The 14,141-nt window shown below is 43.7% G+C and overlaps 1 protein-coding gene across 1 annotated transcript; it reads right to left on the bottom strand.

Moving 5' to 3' along the window:
- Positions 1-4,575: 4,575 nt before the first annotated feature.
- On the bottom strand, positions 4,576-13,627 carry LOC148507544 (speedy protein 1-A-like). The gene is made up of 4 exons (XM_088445884.1): positions 13,581-13,627; positions 13,351-13,436; positions 11,922-12,081; positions 4,576-4,728 (listed from the first exon to the last, which is right to left on the bottom strand). Exons 2-4 carry the CDS (start codon positions 13,422-13,424, stop codon positions 4,576-4,578), a joined length of 387 nt encoding a protein of 128 aa, XP_088302010.1. The 5' UTR covers positions 13,425-13,436; positions 13,581-13,627.
- Positions 13,628-14,141: the final 514 nt, after the last annotated feature.

Genomic DNA, 14,141 nt, shown 5'->3' with positions numbered 1-14,141 from the left:
TTGCGGTCATGGTATTGTAGTCCTTATTATATTGCAGATAGCAAACATGACAAAGCTGCTCCTCTGAAAACCAAGTATATGAGCAGCATTTGACGTTTAGGCCATGTCGAGCTTCCCCAGGTTCATTCATGATTGTGTATTACTAGCCTGGTGACCACCTATCACTAAATTTACTGACAGTCAGTAAAAATGCTGCAAAATGTCCATCTGTCAATAACAAACAATAATAGGCCAGTAAAAATGTACCATTCCCTAGATATACTGTAAATACATTGCATTTACAAGTGGCAAACTAATGATTGTGAGACACTAGACTTTATCATTATCTTGGCTTTCGAATACATTTTAGTATAATATAAAAACACATTCATAAAAAAAAAATATATATATATATATATATATATATATATATATATACAAACACTTTCAGCGGCACTCCATAAAAAATCACAGAAGCAGGTAGTTTACATAAACGTTTCGATGCTCTAATGCATTGTTTTCAAGATCTTGAAAACGATGCATTAAAGCATCGAAACGTTGATGTAAACTACCTACTTCTGTGATTTTTTTATGGAGTGCCGCTGAAAGTGTTTGTACATGTGGTTGCCGGTTCCTGGTTATCTCCAGAGGGCACCCGGATTCTTTGACTATTAGTGGGAGTGCCATCCGCATTGTGTGTATATATATATATATATATATATATATATAATATATATATATATATATATATATAAATATATACAGTATATATGTATCTTTATAAATTTGTTAGTATGAAGTATTTGGAAAAGTTGTATGGTGGCAAGGAATTGTGGAGTACCGCAGCCAAGCTCTGAGGAGGTTGCATGGAATGAACAATCTGGGGCCTTCTGTGAGGAGAAATACAATCTTCTGTTCCTTGTCAAGATCACTTCCACTCATCATAATATGTCTGGGGATGTGCCCCGAAAATGTATTACTGAGCCAACATTATGAATGGAGGCTCCCACAATGGGAATTATTCTCTAAGGATCGTCAAAAATGAACTGTTTGGAATAAGACACAGGATTGCTGAGGTAACATAATAAAATATAATTATTATGTGCTTGATTAGAAAAATAATTTATACTGTTGTGGATATTTGATCTGACATGATGTAAAGAAAATGGCTTCTTCAGCTGATGAATTGTCAGGGAGCCATTTTGTAATCTGATATGGATATTAGGTGTAAATCTACTAGGCTATGCTGCTTTCTAAGTGTGTAATCCAAGTCATCACCACAGTGTCTGGCTGTGCACATTACATCTTACTATAGAAGGCAATCCTTACTCATTTTCTAGCGCATTTATATGGGGTGCATGGAGAAATGACCAAACATAACAGTTGCAGAGTACTTTCACCTGAGGCATTCTGCACATATCACGGTGAATTGAATTCCCCACTAAGACAGGACTATGATATACAATCTTCATTATAGTAGGGATGAGCATCATTAGCTGATATTTTACACTTCACGATATTTTCACCCTTTATACTGCGATATTGTAGTTGATATAGCACATGATATATCGCACAGATAGATTCTGCAGCAGTGATCTATTTTTCTCATCTGCCCACTGGCTTTTCCCATCTGAGCTCTTTCTTGCATTTGTATTACTCTGTCCTGAGCTTCTCTGAGAGCATGAGAGAGGCTACCAAAAGAACTTCTTGGTGTCTTCTGACAGGATCTCTCAGTCTCTCAGAGAATCTCAGAGCAGCAGCTATAGCCCTCAGACCTGGTTTTGATTGCAACTGCACAAGAGCTGCATTAATATCATGGCATTAAAAATATCAGGGTTGGCCATCCTGCATTATAGCGAGATAGCTAGAGTGGTATAATGAAGTGTAATGACAGCTTCTAAAGATGGGCACACACTTGTCCAATCCTAAGGGGAGATGGGACTCCAGATCAGACTGTTTATACAATCTTACTGCAGACCTGGGGACAGATTCTATATCCAATCTATGCCTATCAAACACATTTTCCAAAGCAAAATTATTAGGTGCTTCATTGGAAAATCTCTCTGCCCAAAATAGCTATGATATGGGATCTGTCATTAAAATGACACATTAGCAGTTATTCTGCATTGTTCCCGAGACCCCACTATGAGCAGACAAGGGTCTAGTCCTCTCACATGACATTCTGTTTTGCCACCTGAATTCTTATAAACCTTCAATCGTCTGAGGGGTGTCCTGTGCATACACCATATAATTATAAAGCATTCAACAGTAATCCATAATATAAATAAAGACTCGGAGACATAAATTTGGCAGAATAATTTGTTAGTTATTTATTATTATTTAATTAGTTATTTATGCAGGAGATCGCAGAGTGGGGGTCAAGGGCGGTAGCGGTATCCAGGGGCGCCGCATGCGCAGACACATTCTCGCTGTATTTTTTCTGAAAAAATACAAAGAGAAGTATTCTTCAGACGGGATTCACAGGGGCAGATCTTTATCGCAAGCTTTGTCCCTGCATGCAGATGTTAGTACATCCATGTGATATTATCTAAATTCAAAATGCAGATTTAGTCGAAAATATCACACAACAGCAATTTAAACGCAGATTGTAGTAAATAGGGGCCTAAATCATTTTAAAATTGAAAACTTAACTAAAAGGAGGTTCTGCCAAAAAGAAAAATAAATGCCAAACCGAATCAAGACAAGCTTCAGTGCCAATTAGAAGCAACATAAAGACACATGAGGGTAAACTATGAATAAGGTGGGAATAGAAAAGAGTAGGAGAGTGGGGGAGGGGTGGGTATGAGAGAAAAGCAAGGATAACACAAGTAAACTCGGCTGGAGGTAAAACCAAAAACCTGCAGAGGGACATAAGAATTCTAATTATTATTGCCAATTAGCCGAATTAAGTCCGTCAGTTCAGGCAAAAAATCCCAAATCCCTCCAGACTTCCGCTGCCAACAACGACAAGTAGCTAGTCCCCGAGTAGGATAGACAAGGGGTAACGAGACACACAAGACAACAAATATATAGTAACCACCCACTGCTTCCTCCTCCCACCCACCTCTTCTCCCTGTCACCCTCTACCTTTCCCTACCACTCACTGCCTCTCCTTGCCACTTTTTGTCTCTTCCTGCCACCCTCTTCCTCTCCCTGTCACCCACTGACATTCCCTGTCACCCTCTCCCTGCCACCTACAGTCTCTCTCTGTCACCCTCTACCCATTCCTGTCATCCTCAGCATCTCCCTGCCATCCACTGCCTCTCCCTATAATTCTCTACATCTCCCTGCCATTCTCTGACTTTCCTTGCCACCCTCTTCCTCTCCCTGTCACCCACTGACATTCCCTGTGACCCTCTCCCTGCCACCTCTCCCTGTCACACACAGCCACCCCTGCCACCTACTATCTCCCCAGTCACCACCTTGCACACACTGCCTCTCACTGTCACCCACTGTCTCTACCTGTGCCCCTTACCCTGCCAACTGCTACCTCACTCTTCCCCCACTGCCTCTCCCTGTCACACACAGCCACCCCTGCCACATACTGTCTCCCCAGTCACCACCTAACATCAACTGCCATTCACTGACACCCTCTGCCAATCACTGTCACCCACTGCCTCCCCCTACCACCCTCTGCCTCCCCAGTCATCACATGACACCCAATGCCTCTCCCATCTCCCACTACCTAGCCCTGCCACCCTCTGCCTCTCCAGGCATCCACTGCCACCCTCTTCCTCTCACTGTCACCCTCTACCACTCATTATCACCCAATGATAATGCCTCTTACATCACCCTCTGCCTATCCCCATCACCCACTTCCTCTTCCTGTCACTCTCTACATCTCCCTATGACCCTCTGCCTCTCCATGTCACCCACTTCCTCTCCCTTTCACCCTCTGCCTCTCCCTGTCACTCACTTCCTATCCCTGTCACTCACTTCCTCTCCCTGTCACCCACTGTCTCCATCACCCTCTACCTCTCCCTTTAACTGTCCCTGTCACTCACTGCCTTTCCCTGCTACCCACTGCCTCTCCATGTCACTGACTGCCACTCCATTTCACAAACTACTACCCCTTCTATCCACTGCCTCTCCCTGTCATCCTCTACCTCTCTCTGCCACCCACTGTCTCTCCCTGCCACTCTCTGACTCTCCCTGCCACCCTTTTCTTCTCCCTATCATACTCTAGTTCTCCCTGTCCCCCCTCCTTCTGCCCCCCACTGCCTCTCCTTGTCACCCATAGCCTCTCCCTGCCACTTTCTGTCTCCCCAGTCACCCCCTGCCACTCACTGCCACTTACTGAGACTTTCTGCCTCTCTCTGTCACCCTCTGCCTCCCCTTGCCACCCACTTCCTCCCCAGTCAAAACCAGACACCCGCTGCCTCTCCCATCCACCCACTATTAGCCCTGCCACCCTCTGCCTATCCCAGTCATACTTTACATCTCCTTGCCACCCAATGCCTCTCCCTGCCACCCTTTTCTTCTCCCTCCCCTGCCACCCTTTACCTTTCCACATCACCCTCTGCTTCTCCCTGTCACCCTCTACATCTCCTCGTGTTGCTCTCAAGATATTATATTCCTCCTCTGGATGTAGCAGCTCTAGAGCAGTGAGCAGGAGGGGAATCTGGGCTGTGGAGGAGGGTCACATCGATGACAAGCTAGGATTGGATGCCCAGGATATTCTCTTATCGCACAGCCATGGTGGAATTTTCTCTCTCTCGTCCATGCAGGATGACGATCGTCTCTCATCACCTAGTATAAAAAAAACTATAATTTAGATGGGGGCCACACAAGTGATTTTGAGGTCATAATCAGCTCACAGTCTGTTAGATGCTCTAGAAAAAAGATATATATCTTATGGGGCCCTAGAATCTGTGTTTTGGGCTCCTGACTGCCCGGATATTGTCAGGGGTTTATGCAGAGTTGGCTGCCTAATTAGTGTTACTATGATAAAAGACATGCAAAAAATAACTCTGCCTATACCAGAGCCTGAGATATAGCATATGTCATAGATGGGATGTAGTCAATGCAGGTCTACATTTACAATGTCAACATTCTGAAAGTAAACACCACAATGGCAACAGTTATTATGCCGACATTGTTAATCTGTCAACAGTTAGGCTGTGGATGGGAAGGTTAGGGTTAGGCACTAGGGGAAGGTTAGGGTTAGACAATGGGGTAGATTAGGGTTAGGCACTAGGGAAGGGTTTGGGGAGAAATATTCACCAGAATATTGGAGCATAGTAGGTCTGACCCGGAAGTGACAGTCACATGACAGCCCGGGACTAGGAAACCGCAATGAGAGCCACTGCAGCCAGGAGCAGGTAAGTGACCATTAGGCCACCAGGAACGATATGTCAACATTCTAAAAATGACAACATTTCATCATTGTCTCTGAGGAAACGGCCGGACGTTTAAAGGCTGAGAAACGCGTTAGACCACTTCTGTTCCACACCCATTTATTAATTCCACACGACCACCTACACAGTACCATACGGCATCTATGAGAGCATTCATATGGTGACTTTGAACTATCCCGATCCAACCATCTGACGGAGGTCGGAGTGTGTCAGCACGGCCCTTTTCCATCACGGCCGTTCATCAGCTGAGACTGGTCGCATTGACCCCCTGGTTCTCCTGCACACGGAGTCCCGACAGCCGACAGCAGAAGCTACGAATAGCCATTGCCGCTCACAGGACGGGCAGAGATCTTTTCATAGCGGCCTCACACCAGCGGTTACTCCGCATCCAACTTTCCCTGCCACCGTACTCAACATTCATTCCCCTACATTGGTAGGAGGCCGGATCATTCCTTGGTCGGTGAGATATATACCAGAGAGGCATTCCGGACACTGCCCTCTGTGTTTCAGTGAAGTCTAACCGGGAGCCACATCTCTAAGGTTAGCCTGTATTGTGCACAATTCCAACGCTAATTTACCTTTTACAGGAGCCTTCTTATTGTCTTTTTCTATATCATCCGAGACTATTATTTCATTTTGTCCCATAAGAATATTTCCATTGGTTCTATTTTATTAATTGGGTTAATTACTTCATTCTGTCTCACAGACAGAAATACAATCATTACCAACTACTCATCTGTACAATCAGTATTTCATGTGTATTCTATCTATGTATATATTTGATGCTATTAGTGTCTTTTCATTGTATATTCTGTGTTTTTATTAATTCTTTGTGATATAGTACTATTTTTTACCAATTTTCCATACATCACATCCTTATTATTAAATTATCTATTATTTAATTGTTATATCTCATTGCGCTTTCACATCTTTTTTAACATTTCAAAAGTGCCTGTATGATGAATGTTGTCAACATTGACATTATGACCATGTTGATGTTCTTGTGTTGACATGATTTATGTCAACATTATGGGGTATATTACTAAAGTACAGGTTTTTAGAAGTGAAGATGTTGTCCATAGCAACCAATCAGATTCTAGCTATTATTTTCTAGAAGATGCTAGATAAATGTTAAGTAGAATCTGGTTGGTTGCTATGGGTAAACATATCATACCACCATACCGCACCCATCACAGACATCAGTAACACTGCTAAACTCTCTCCGCGCAAATAATTCCCCATCTCGTGCGACAAAAAGTTTTGCTTAAATATGCTGACAATACTGATAATCTATGCCTGGGTGATAAAGCACCATCTTTTGCAGAGCAATGTGACACCTGAATTATCAGCTAGAAAAGGTCAGCACCAGTGCTCTACAATAGTTCCTATTGGCCATAGGGAAATGCTGGGAAATTGTTACCATGTATAATAAGGAAAATGTTCCCTTTTACATGTAACCTCACTGACACACGTGTGACCTATTCCCCAGTGACAATATGTCCAGCCCTGTGAGACAATGCTTTACCCTATAGACATTCAGAGCATGATGCTGGCAAATAATAAGGAGACTATTTATCAAAGAATATTTGCGGGATATTCCCTGGAAAAAAATAAATAAATCCTTTTCAGAAAAAGTTATAAGGAGAAGGTTCCATCTGCAATCACTTTACTTTTACACATCATATGAACAGACTCCCACCAGAGCCCATGTCCCTGCATGTGTATTTTAATGCATCCAGGGACATCATTTCTTATTGCCATTAAAATAAATTATAATTAAAACCAGATAATAAATGGGTCCCTGGGAGAGATCCCCATCTACAGAGGTGCAGCTTTATTTTGTTTAATGTTACTCAATGTTGGGTAGAGGTTCATTGTTTTACTGACTTTCTTATAAGTTATAATCTTCATGTATTTATATAGTGCCCCTAATTACGCTGCGCTGTACAGAGGGTATTTGTCATTCACATCATCCCTGTCCCATCGGAGCATACAGAGTCGGCGGCCAATTACACTACCAATAGGGGTATTCAATATGGGAGCGAAAAATCTGTGCTGGACTTTTCACTCCACATCGGAGATTTTCCAGGGATAAAGTATCGGGCGAGCGCCCGCTTTATCCCCGTATTATATATCAAAGCTACGAAAACGGGAACCTGCGAAGTGGGATCTGCGAAAAAATACGAAATTTTCCTGGAATAAATTGTAAGACCCCCCTAAAGCTGTAAAAAATTGGGGGATCACTATGGGTATCCCCGTTTTAGCCTGCAAATGAAAGTCGGGTTTTAAATAGCGGCTGCAGGTGTTTTTTTCCCGACATTGAAGAAGTGATGCAGAAGAGCACTTAGGTTATTTTTTTTAGTTTTTCTAAGTGGTCCCATCAAATTTGGGGTACATGAAAATGGGTACTAGCATATTTTTAAGTCCCTAAAGTCTTTATTTAAAAATTCTGCAAATATGCACCTGCCTCTAATAATCTATTCTAGAAAACACCTGCCGCATACTTGCAGAATAGCCCTGAACCTATTTCCTTATTTTTAAACCCTTTTTTTCCATTTTGTTTTTCACCCTAACTATTCAATAATTTTCTTGGTGTGTCCCTATTTTTTTTTTTTACTTTTTTTTTTAATTTAAAATGACATTCCCAGGGATGCAGGCTATTTTTTTTAAGCCTGCACCCCTAAACCCCAATTCTGCACTTTTTTTCGCCACCTATTCAGTGGTGAAAAGTTATCCCCGTTTTTTTTCAAAGACTTTTCGAACCTGCAAAAAGTATTTGAAATTAAATACGGTGTAAAACCAAAACCTAATGAAAATGACGTCATCGGTGCGAAATGATCGCAAAAACTGACTTTTCGCTCCATATTGAATACCCCTGCAATACTTTTTTGGAGTGTAGGAGGTAACACAAGTACCTGGAGGGAACCCATGCAAGCATCTGAAGAACATACAAACTCTGCATAGATATAGGGCTGGTCAGGAATCAAACTCATATCCCCAGCAGTGTTCCACTGTGTTGTCAAGTTCACATGCAGAAAATTCCCCACCTTACATTGATTAGTATATCACAAGGAAGCACAGCCTATCTATAAGTGGGATTCTGTTTCAGCTCTTGTGCGGACTCTGAATACCCTGTGGGTAGAGTAATGGCCATATAAATGGCTTTCCCATCCTCAGATTAGGGGTATGCACCGGCCACTTTTCGTGTTTTATGTTTTGGTTTTGGATCTGTATCTTTCTTCGTGTTTTGGATCTGGATTGGTTTTGCCAAAACCACCCTTCCGTGTTTTGGGTTCTGGGTTTTGTGTTTTGGATCTGGATTTTTTCTTAAAAAATAAAAAAAAACGCTAAAATCACATAAAATGGGCCTTTTTTTGTTCCTACGCTATTAATAACCCCAATAACATTAATTTCCACTAATTTCCACTCTATTCTGAACACCTCACACCTCACAATATTGTTTTTAGGCCAAAAGGTTGCACCGAGGTAGCTGGATGACTATGCTAAGCGACACAAGTGGGCGGCACAAACACGTGGCCCATCTAGGAGTGGCACTGCAGTGGCAGACAGGAAGCCAATCAGCGTTATGGTGCCCATTTGCATGTAGCACGAACCCGGGAGATCCGTGCTACATGCATCTGTGTGATTGGCACAGAGCAATGACAGGTCCGTGAGACCCGTCTGTGCTGCTGTGGTAAAAAAAAAAAAAAAACCTGTGTAAAAAAAGAAAAAAATTGCGTGCACCCCCCCAAAAAAGAGCAACCAGCCCCGGGCATTAGTAACCCAATGCTGGGTGTGCTTAAATACAGGGGACAAACGACGTAGGGGTCCCCTGTACTTAAGCACAACAAGCACCGGGCTAGTCAGAACCAGCACTGGTTGCCAAAATACGGGGGACAAACGACGTAGGGGTTCCCTGTATTCTGCGCAACCAGCTCTGGGCTCTGATCCGGTCCTGGTTCTGGAAATACAGGGGAAAAAAATTAGTAGGGTTCCCCTGTATGTTCCAGGACCAGCACTGGACTTTTTCTAGCGGGGGGCTGATGCCACAGCCAGGGGAGCCCTTTCACCGGGCCCCCAAGCCGCAGCATCAGCCCTGACCGCTAGTCAGCCCAGGCCGGGGATCCCTGGAGAGCTGGGGACCCCCCCAATAAAGGGGTCACCCTCTCCAGGGCACCCCAGGCCCAGGCTGATAACCGCAGGGTAAACTTTAATAACCTTGCGGCTCCCACCATTTACTACAATGGAGGGAGCCGTTCATTGGCTGAGAGACGGGAGATGACCTCTCTCAGCCAATGAACGCTTAGCAGCGGGGTTTCCATGGTGATACCCCGCCGCTAAGCTCTCATTCGGGAAGTACCGTTCTATAGAACGGTACTAAGTTCGTGGATCGCGTTTTCGTTTTTTTTTTTGCCAAGTCTGGGGATGCCTACTTTGGAACGAAGAGGACAGAACCTCGCATAGGAGATGGTGAGTATTATTATTATTATTAATATCCTTTATTTATATGGCGCCACAAGTGTTCCGCAGCGCCTTACATAGTACATAGAACTAATAAGTGAACAAGAAACAAGTAACTTACAGTACATTACAGTGCAGGACAGGGACACAACTTATATACATTGCTGAAATAGTGATTAAAGCACTCACAATAAGCTGCCGGGAGTTGGCGGTCCCGTGTTAGGTGCCCTAATGGGGAGTAGAGAGTAGAAGAAAATGTAAAGAGAAGCACATGAGGGAAGAGGTCCCTGCTCATGAGAGCTTACATTCTAAGGGGAGGGGCAGACAGACAGGCGTGACACAGAAGGGGAAGATAGGAAGGAAAGAGCATGAGGTGGGTTAGGAGGAGTGCTGGAAGGCCTTGATGAAGTAGTGGGTCTTGAGAGCCCGTTTGAAGATTTGTAGAGAGGTGGAGAGTCTGATAGGGAGAGGGAGAGCATTCCAAAGGTAGGGAGCAGCACGGGCAAAATCTCGGATGCGGGAGTGGGAGGAAGTAATCAGTATGTTTTTTTTCACAGGTGCCAAGTGGACCGATGCTACAGGTTACATAGGTGAGTATGTGTACATGTGTGTGTGTGTATGTATGTTTAATAAACTTATACTGTCACACTGTGTTTGTCCTGTGTTTTTTTTAAACATTTTTTTACAGGTGAACTACAGGTACTAGTGGGCCCTTAATGCCCTGCGTGCTGGTACTTGTGGTTCTCCAAGTACCAGCATGCGGGGCAGGCTAGCTGGGACTTGCAGTTCTACTTGTAAAGACAATGTTTGATATTCTTTATTGACACCACACCACACAATCAACCCGCCACCCACCACCACCAGGGGTGGCGGGGATAGCCCCGGGCTATCAGCCTGGGCCTGGGGTGCCCTGGAGAGGGTGACCCCTTTATTGGGGGGGTCCCCAGCTCTCCAGGGATCCCCGGCCTGGGCTGACTAGCGGTCAGGGCTGATGCTGCGGCTGGGGGGCCCGGTGAAAGGGCTCCCCTGGCTGTGGCATCAGCCCCCCGCTAGAAAAAGTCCAGTGCTGGTTCTGGAACATACAGGGGAACCCTACTAATTTTTTTCCCCTGTATTTCCAGAACCAGGACCGGATCAGAGCCCAGAGCTGGTTGCGCAGAATACGGGGGACCCTTACGTCATTTGTCCCCCGTATTTTGGCAACCAGCGCTGGTTCTGACTAGCCCGGTGCTGGTTGTGCTTAAGTACAGGGGACCCCTACGTCATTTGTCCCCTGTATTTAAGCACACCCAGCACTGGGTCACTAATGCCCGGGGCTGGTTGCTCTTTTTTTGGGGGGGTGCACGCCATTTTTTTACCACGGACCCGTCAGTGCTCTGTGTCAATGACACAGATGCAAGTAGCACGGATCTCCTGGTCCGTGCGTGCATCTGTGTCATTGAAATACACAGCAGCACAGACGGGTTTCACTGACCCATCTGTGCTCTGTGTCACTGTCAGTCACACAGATGCATGTAGCACGGATCTCACGAGTCCGTGCTACATGCAAATGAGCACCATAATGCTGATTGGCTGAGAGCCGTGACAGACGGCTCTGTCAGCCAATCAGCACTTTGCCCATTAAAGGCAAAGGCATTTTTTTTTAAATGGCCGCTCGAGGCAAAACCTCGAGATCCGACAGCAGATCTCGAGGTTTTGCCTCGGGAGAGGGATCCGGGGCAGACAGGGAGATCCGAGCTTGGGCTCGGATCGCCCCGGATCCCCGAAGTTCGGGTGGGTTTGGTTCTCAGGGAACCGAACCCGCTCATCCCTACCTCAGATGAATTTGGGTATTAGCATATTGTAACTAGCAGACTCTGTAAAGACTGAACACATGTTTTTTAATGTTTCAATGATGTTGCAGCTGATGCAGAGAATCCATAACCTGCACAAAGCACAATAAATATTTTATTCCTAAATGCTCCAGAACTTCATTTTGTTACACTGGAATGAAATGTTTTCCCTCAGATCCATGAAACATTGTAATGATCATTGTTGATAACGGAGCTGGTGTGTACATAACTCTCCTATACCACCGCACCTGTACACACATATCTCCAACACTCATTGTACCATGTTACACACCTCGTCCAGTTCTTCCTGGGTCACAAATGTTCTGTACTCCATTCTGTGCCACAGGGCGTCCTTCACCTTCCAGAACTTCACGAGTGGTATGCAGCGGACAATCTGGCGTTCCAACCGGCGGTAGAGCATGTTATCCTCCTCCATCTGGGTTGCAAGATACCTACAGAAACAGACCATGAGGAGTAAGGTTTGTGTCGTATAGTCACCAACATGTTCTATGTATCATTATTAAAGAGGATCTACCATGTATTTTACAGCTCCTGCTTTGTTACATACAAAGCTATGTATAGACTGTGGTGTTGCAGAGACAGAAGGTGTATTAATTACAGGGTAAAGACCTGGGGGTAAATTTACTAAAGTGAGAGTTTTTAGAAGTGAGTTTTAGAAGAGTTGGTTGCTATGGGCAACATCCAGATTCTACTTAACATTTAACTAGCACCTTCTAGAAGATAATAGCTAGAATCTGATTGGTTGCTATGGGCAACATCTCTTCTAAAACTCACTTCTAAAAATTCTCACTTCAGTAAATTTATCCCCTGGTCTCATTTACCAACAGTCCGACATGATGTATTTTCTATCAGTGCCATCTCAGGATGGCAGTAACAGGAAGTAAAGCCTGAAATATATAATTATTACAGCAAATGTTTGTTTCTAGCTGGACCCTTATAAAAAGAATGGGGTCATTAGATCGCCATCAGAAATAAATAGTATTTTCTGGGAAGAGGTCTTAGATATAATATAATAACATAAATTATACCTACCACATATTTTTATAATTTAAAACTGTAACAGACTTCCAGATACAGGTGTACACCATCTATAGAATGCACTGAATATCATGTAGAAGTTCCGAAAAGTTTCTCACTCATAGTTTCTGTATAATGTGGGATATAGTATTTGAACACATTGGGCTAAATGTAAGTGTGCAATTTGTCAAAAGTGCAGATTTTTTATTTATTTTACCACTGGACTTAAAGCGCCAATTTTATAAAAGGCAAAACCAACCTGGAATAGGTTTTTATTAATACATTTCTGCTTTAAGTCCAACTGCATATATCAACAAGAAATCTGCACTTTGAAAGATCCCATCCTATTACATTTGACCCTGTCTCCTTTATTATGTGGACACACAGTAACTAGTATTTGTGTGGGTAAATAACCTATGACTTGGCTAATAAGTTCTTTGGGGATATATCTCCAGCTGTATCTGATTATTCCAGGAATTCCCAACCACGGTCCTCAATGCACACTAACAGTCCAGGTTTTAAGGATAGCCGTACTTGAGCACAGGTGACTTAATTAGTACCTCAGTTATTTTGATTTAACCATCTGTGCACAAGCATGGATAGCACTAAAACCTGGTCTGTTAGTGTGCCTTGAGGACCGAGGTTGGGAATCACTGGACTAATCGCTGAGGTAAAATACTTACAGTGCGCTGTAGAAATTGAGCCAGGTGTATTCTCTCACAGTCAGCCCGGCTCTCTTGAAGTACACCAACGCCATGGCCAGCAGGTACTAGAATAGAAAGATAGTCAGAATGGAAAAACGTGTGTGTATGTACTATGTACATACCTCAGCAGTTCTATTTGCCACCTATTACACACTACTGAGTATGAATATAATGAAATAGTAATGGATAATTAGCAGTAACATAAATACCTTGTCTGACACATCCTTGCAGTTATCCGATGCGAGTAACCTCTTGGTGCGGCCTTCCTCTGCAATGAGAAGCAGTAATGGTGACATGCTATATGATATAGTGGGCAATATTTATATAGACATTTCTGCAGGTAACTGGGAAGAAGAGTTGGTGTTGCCCATAGCAACCAATCAGACATTTGCTTTCATTTATATACTATTAGAAAATGACAGAATCTCATTGGATTAGACACTGACTTTTCTACCCAGTTACACATACAGTATTATCCCTTATGCCATAAATGAAGTAATGTGGAATATTAGGCAAAACTTTATAAGGGAATTTTATCATAATAAAGGTGAAATCATATTGCGCTGGGATGGGCGTCTCTGCCACCATGATTTATAGGGCCTGATGCTTGTGTACTGTAGGCACATCGCTCACATGGGATCGCTTTTTGTACAGACGACATTGCCAGGAAAAGGACAAACCTTTCCCTAGCCCCATTGCTGGACACTCCAGCTGAGATGTGAGGTGGTGCAGGTACGAGGGGGGTTCCTCCATCTGTACAGCGGTGATTA

The sequence above is a fragment of the Taudactylus pleione genome, unplaced genomic scaffold, assembly GCF_031769625.1.
Source record: "Taudactylus pleione unplaced genomic scaffold, aTauple2 ptg000391l, whole genome shotgun sequence".
Classification (NCBI taxonomy): domain Eukaryota; kingdom Metazoa; phylum Chordata; class Amphibia; order Anura; family Myobatrachidae; genus Taudactylus; species Taudactylus pleione.
Note: the sequence above shows the minus strand (reverse complement) of the source record. Positions and strands in the feature narration are given on the sequence as shown.

Coding starts and splice junctions, on each gene's coding strand:
- LOC148507544 (XM_088445884.1), bottom strand. CDS start 13,424: ATGGCGTTGGTGTACTTCAAGAGAGCCGGGCTGACTGTGAGAGAATAC. Junction 12,082..13,350: donor CTCAATTTCTACAGCGCACT/GTAAGTATTTTA, acceptor CTGTTTCTGTAG/GTATCTTGCAACCCAGATGG. Junction 4,729..11,921: donor CCCAGGAAGAACTGGACGAG/GTGTGTAACATG, acceptor TTTTTATACTAG/GTGATGAGAGACGATCGTCA.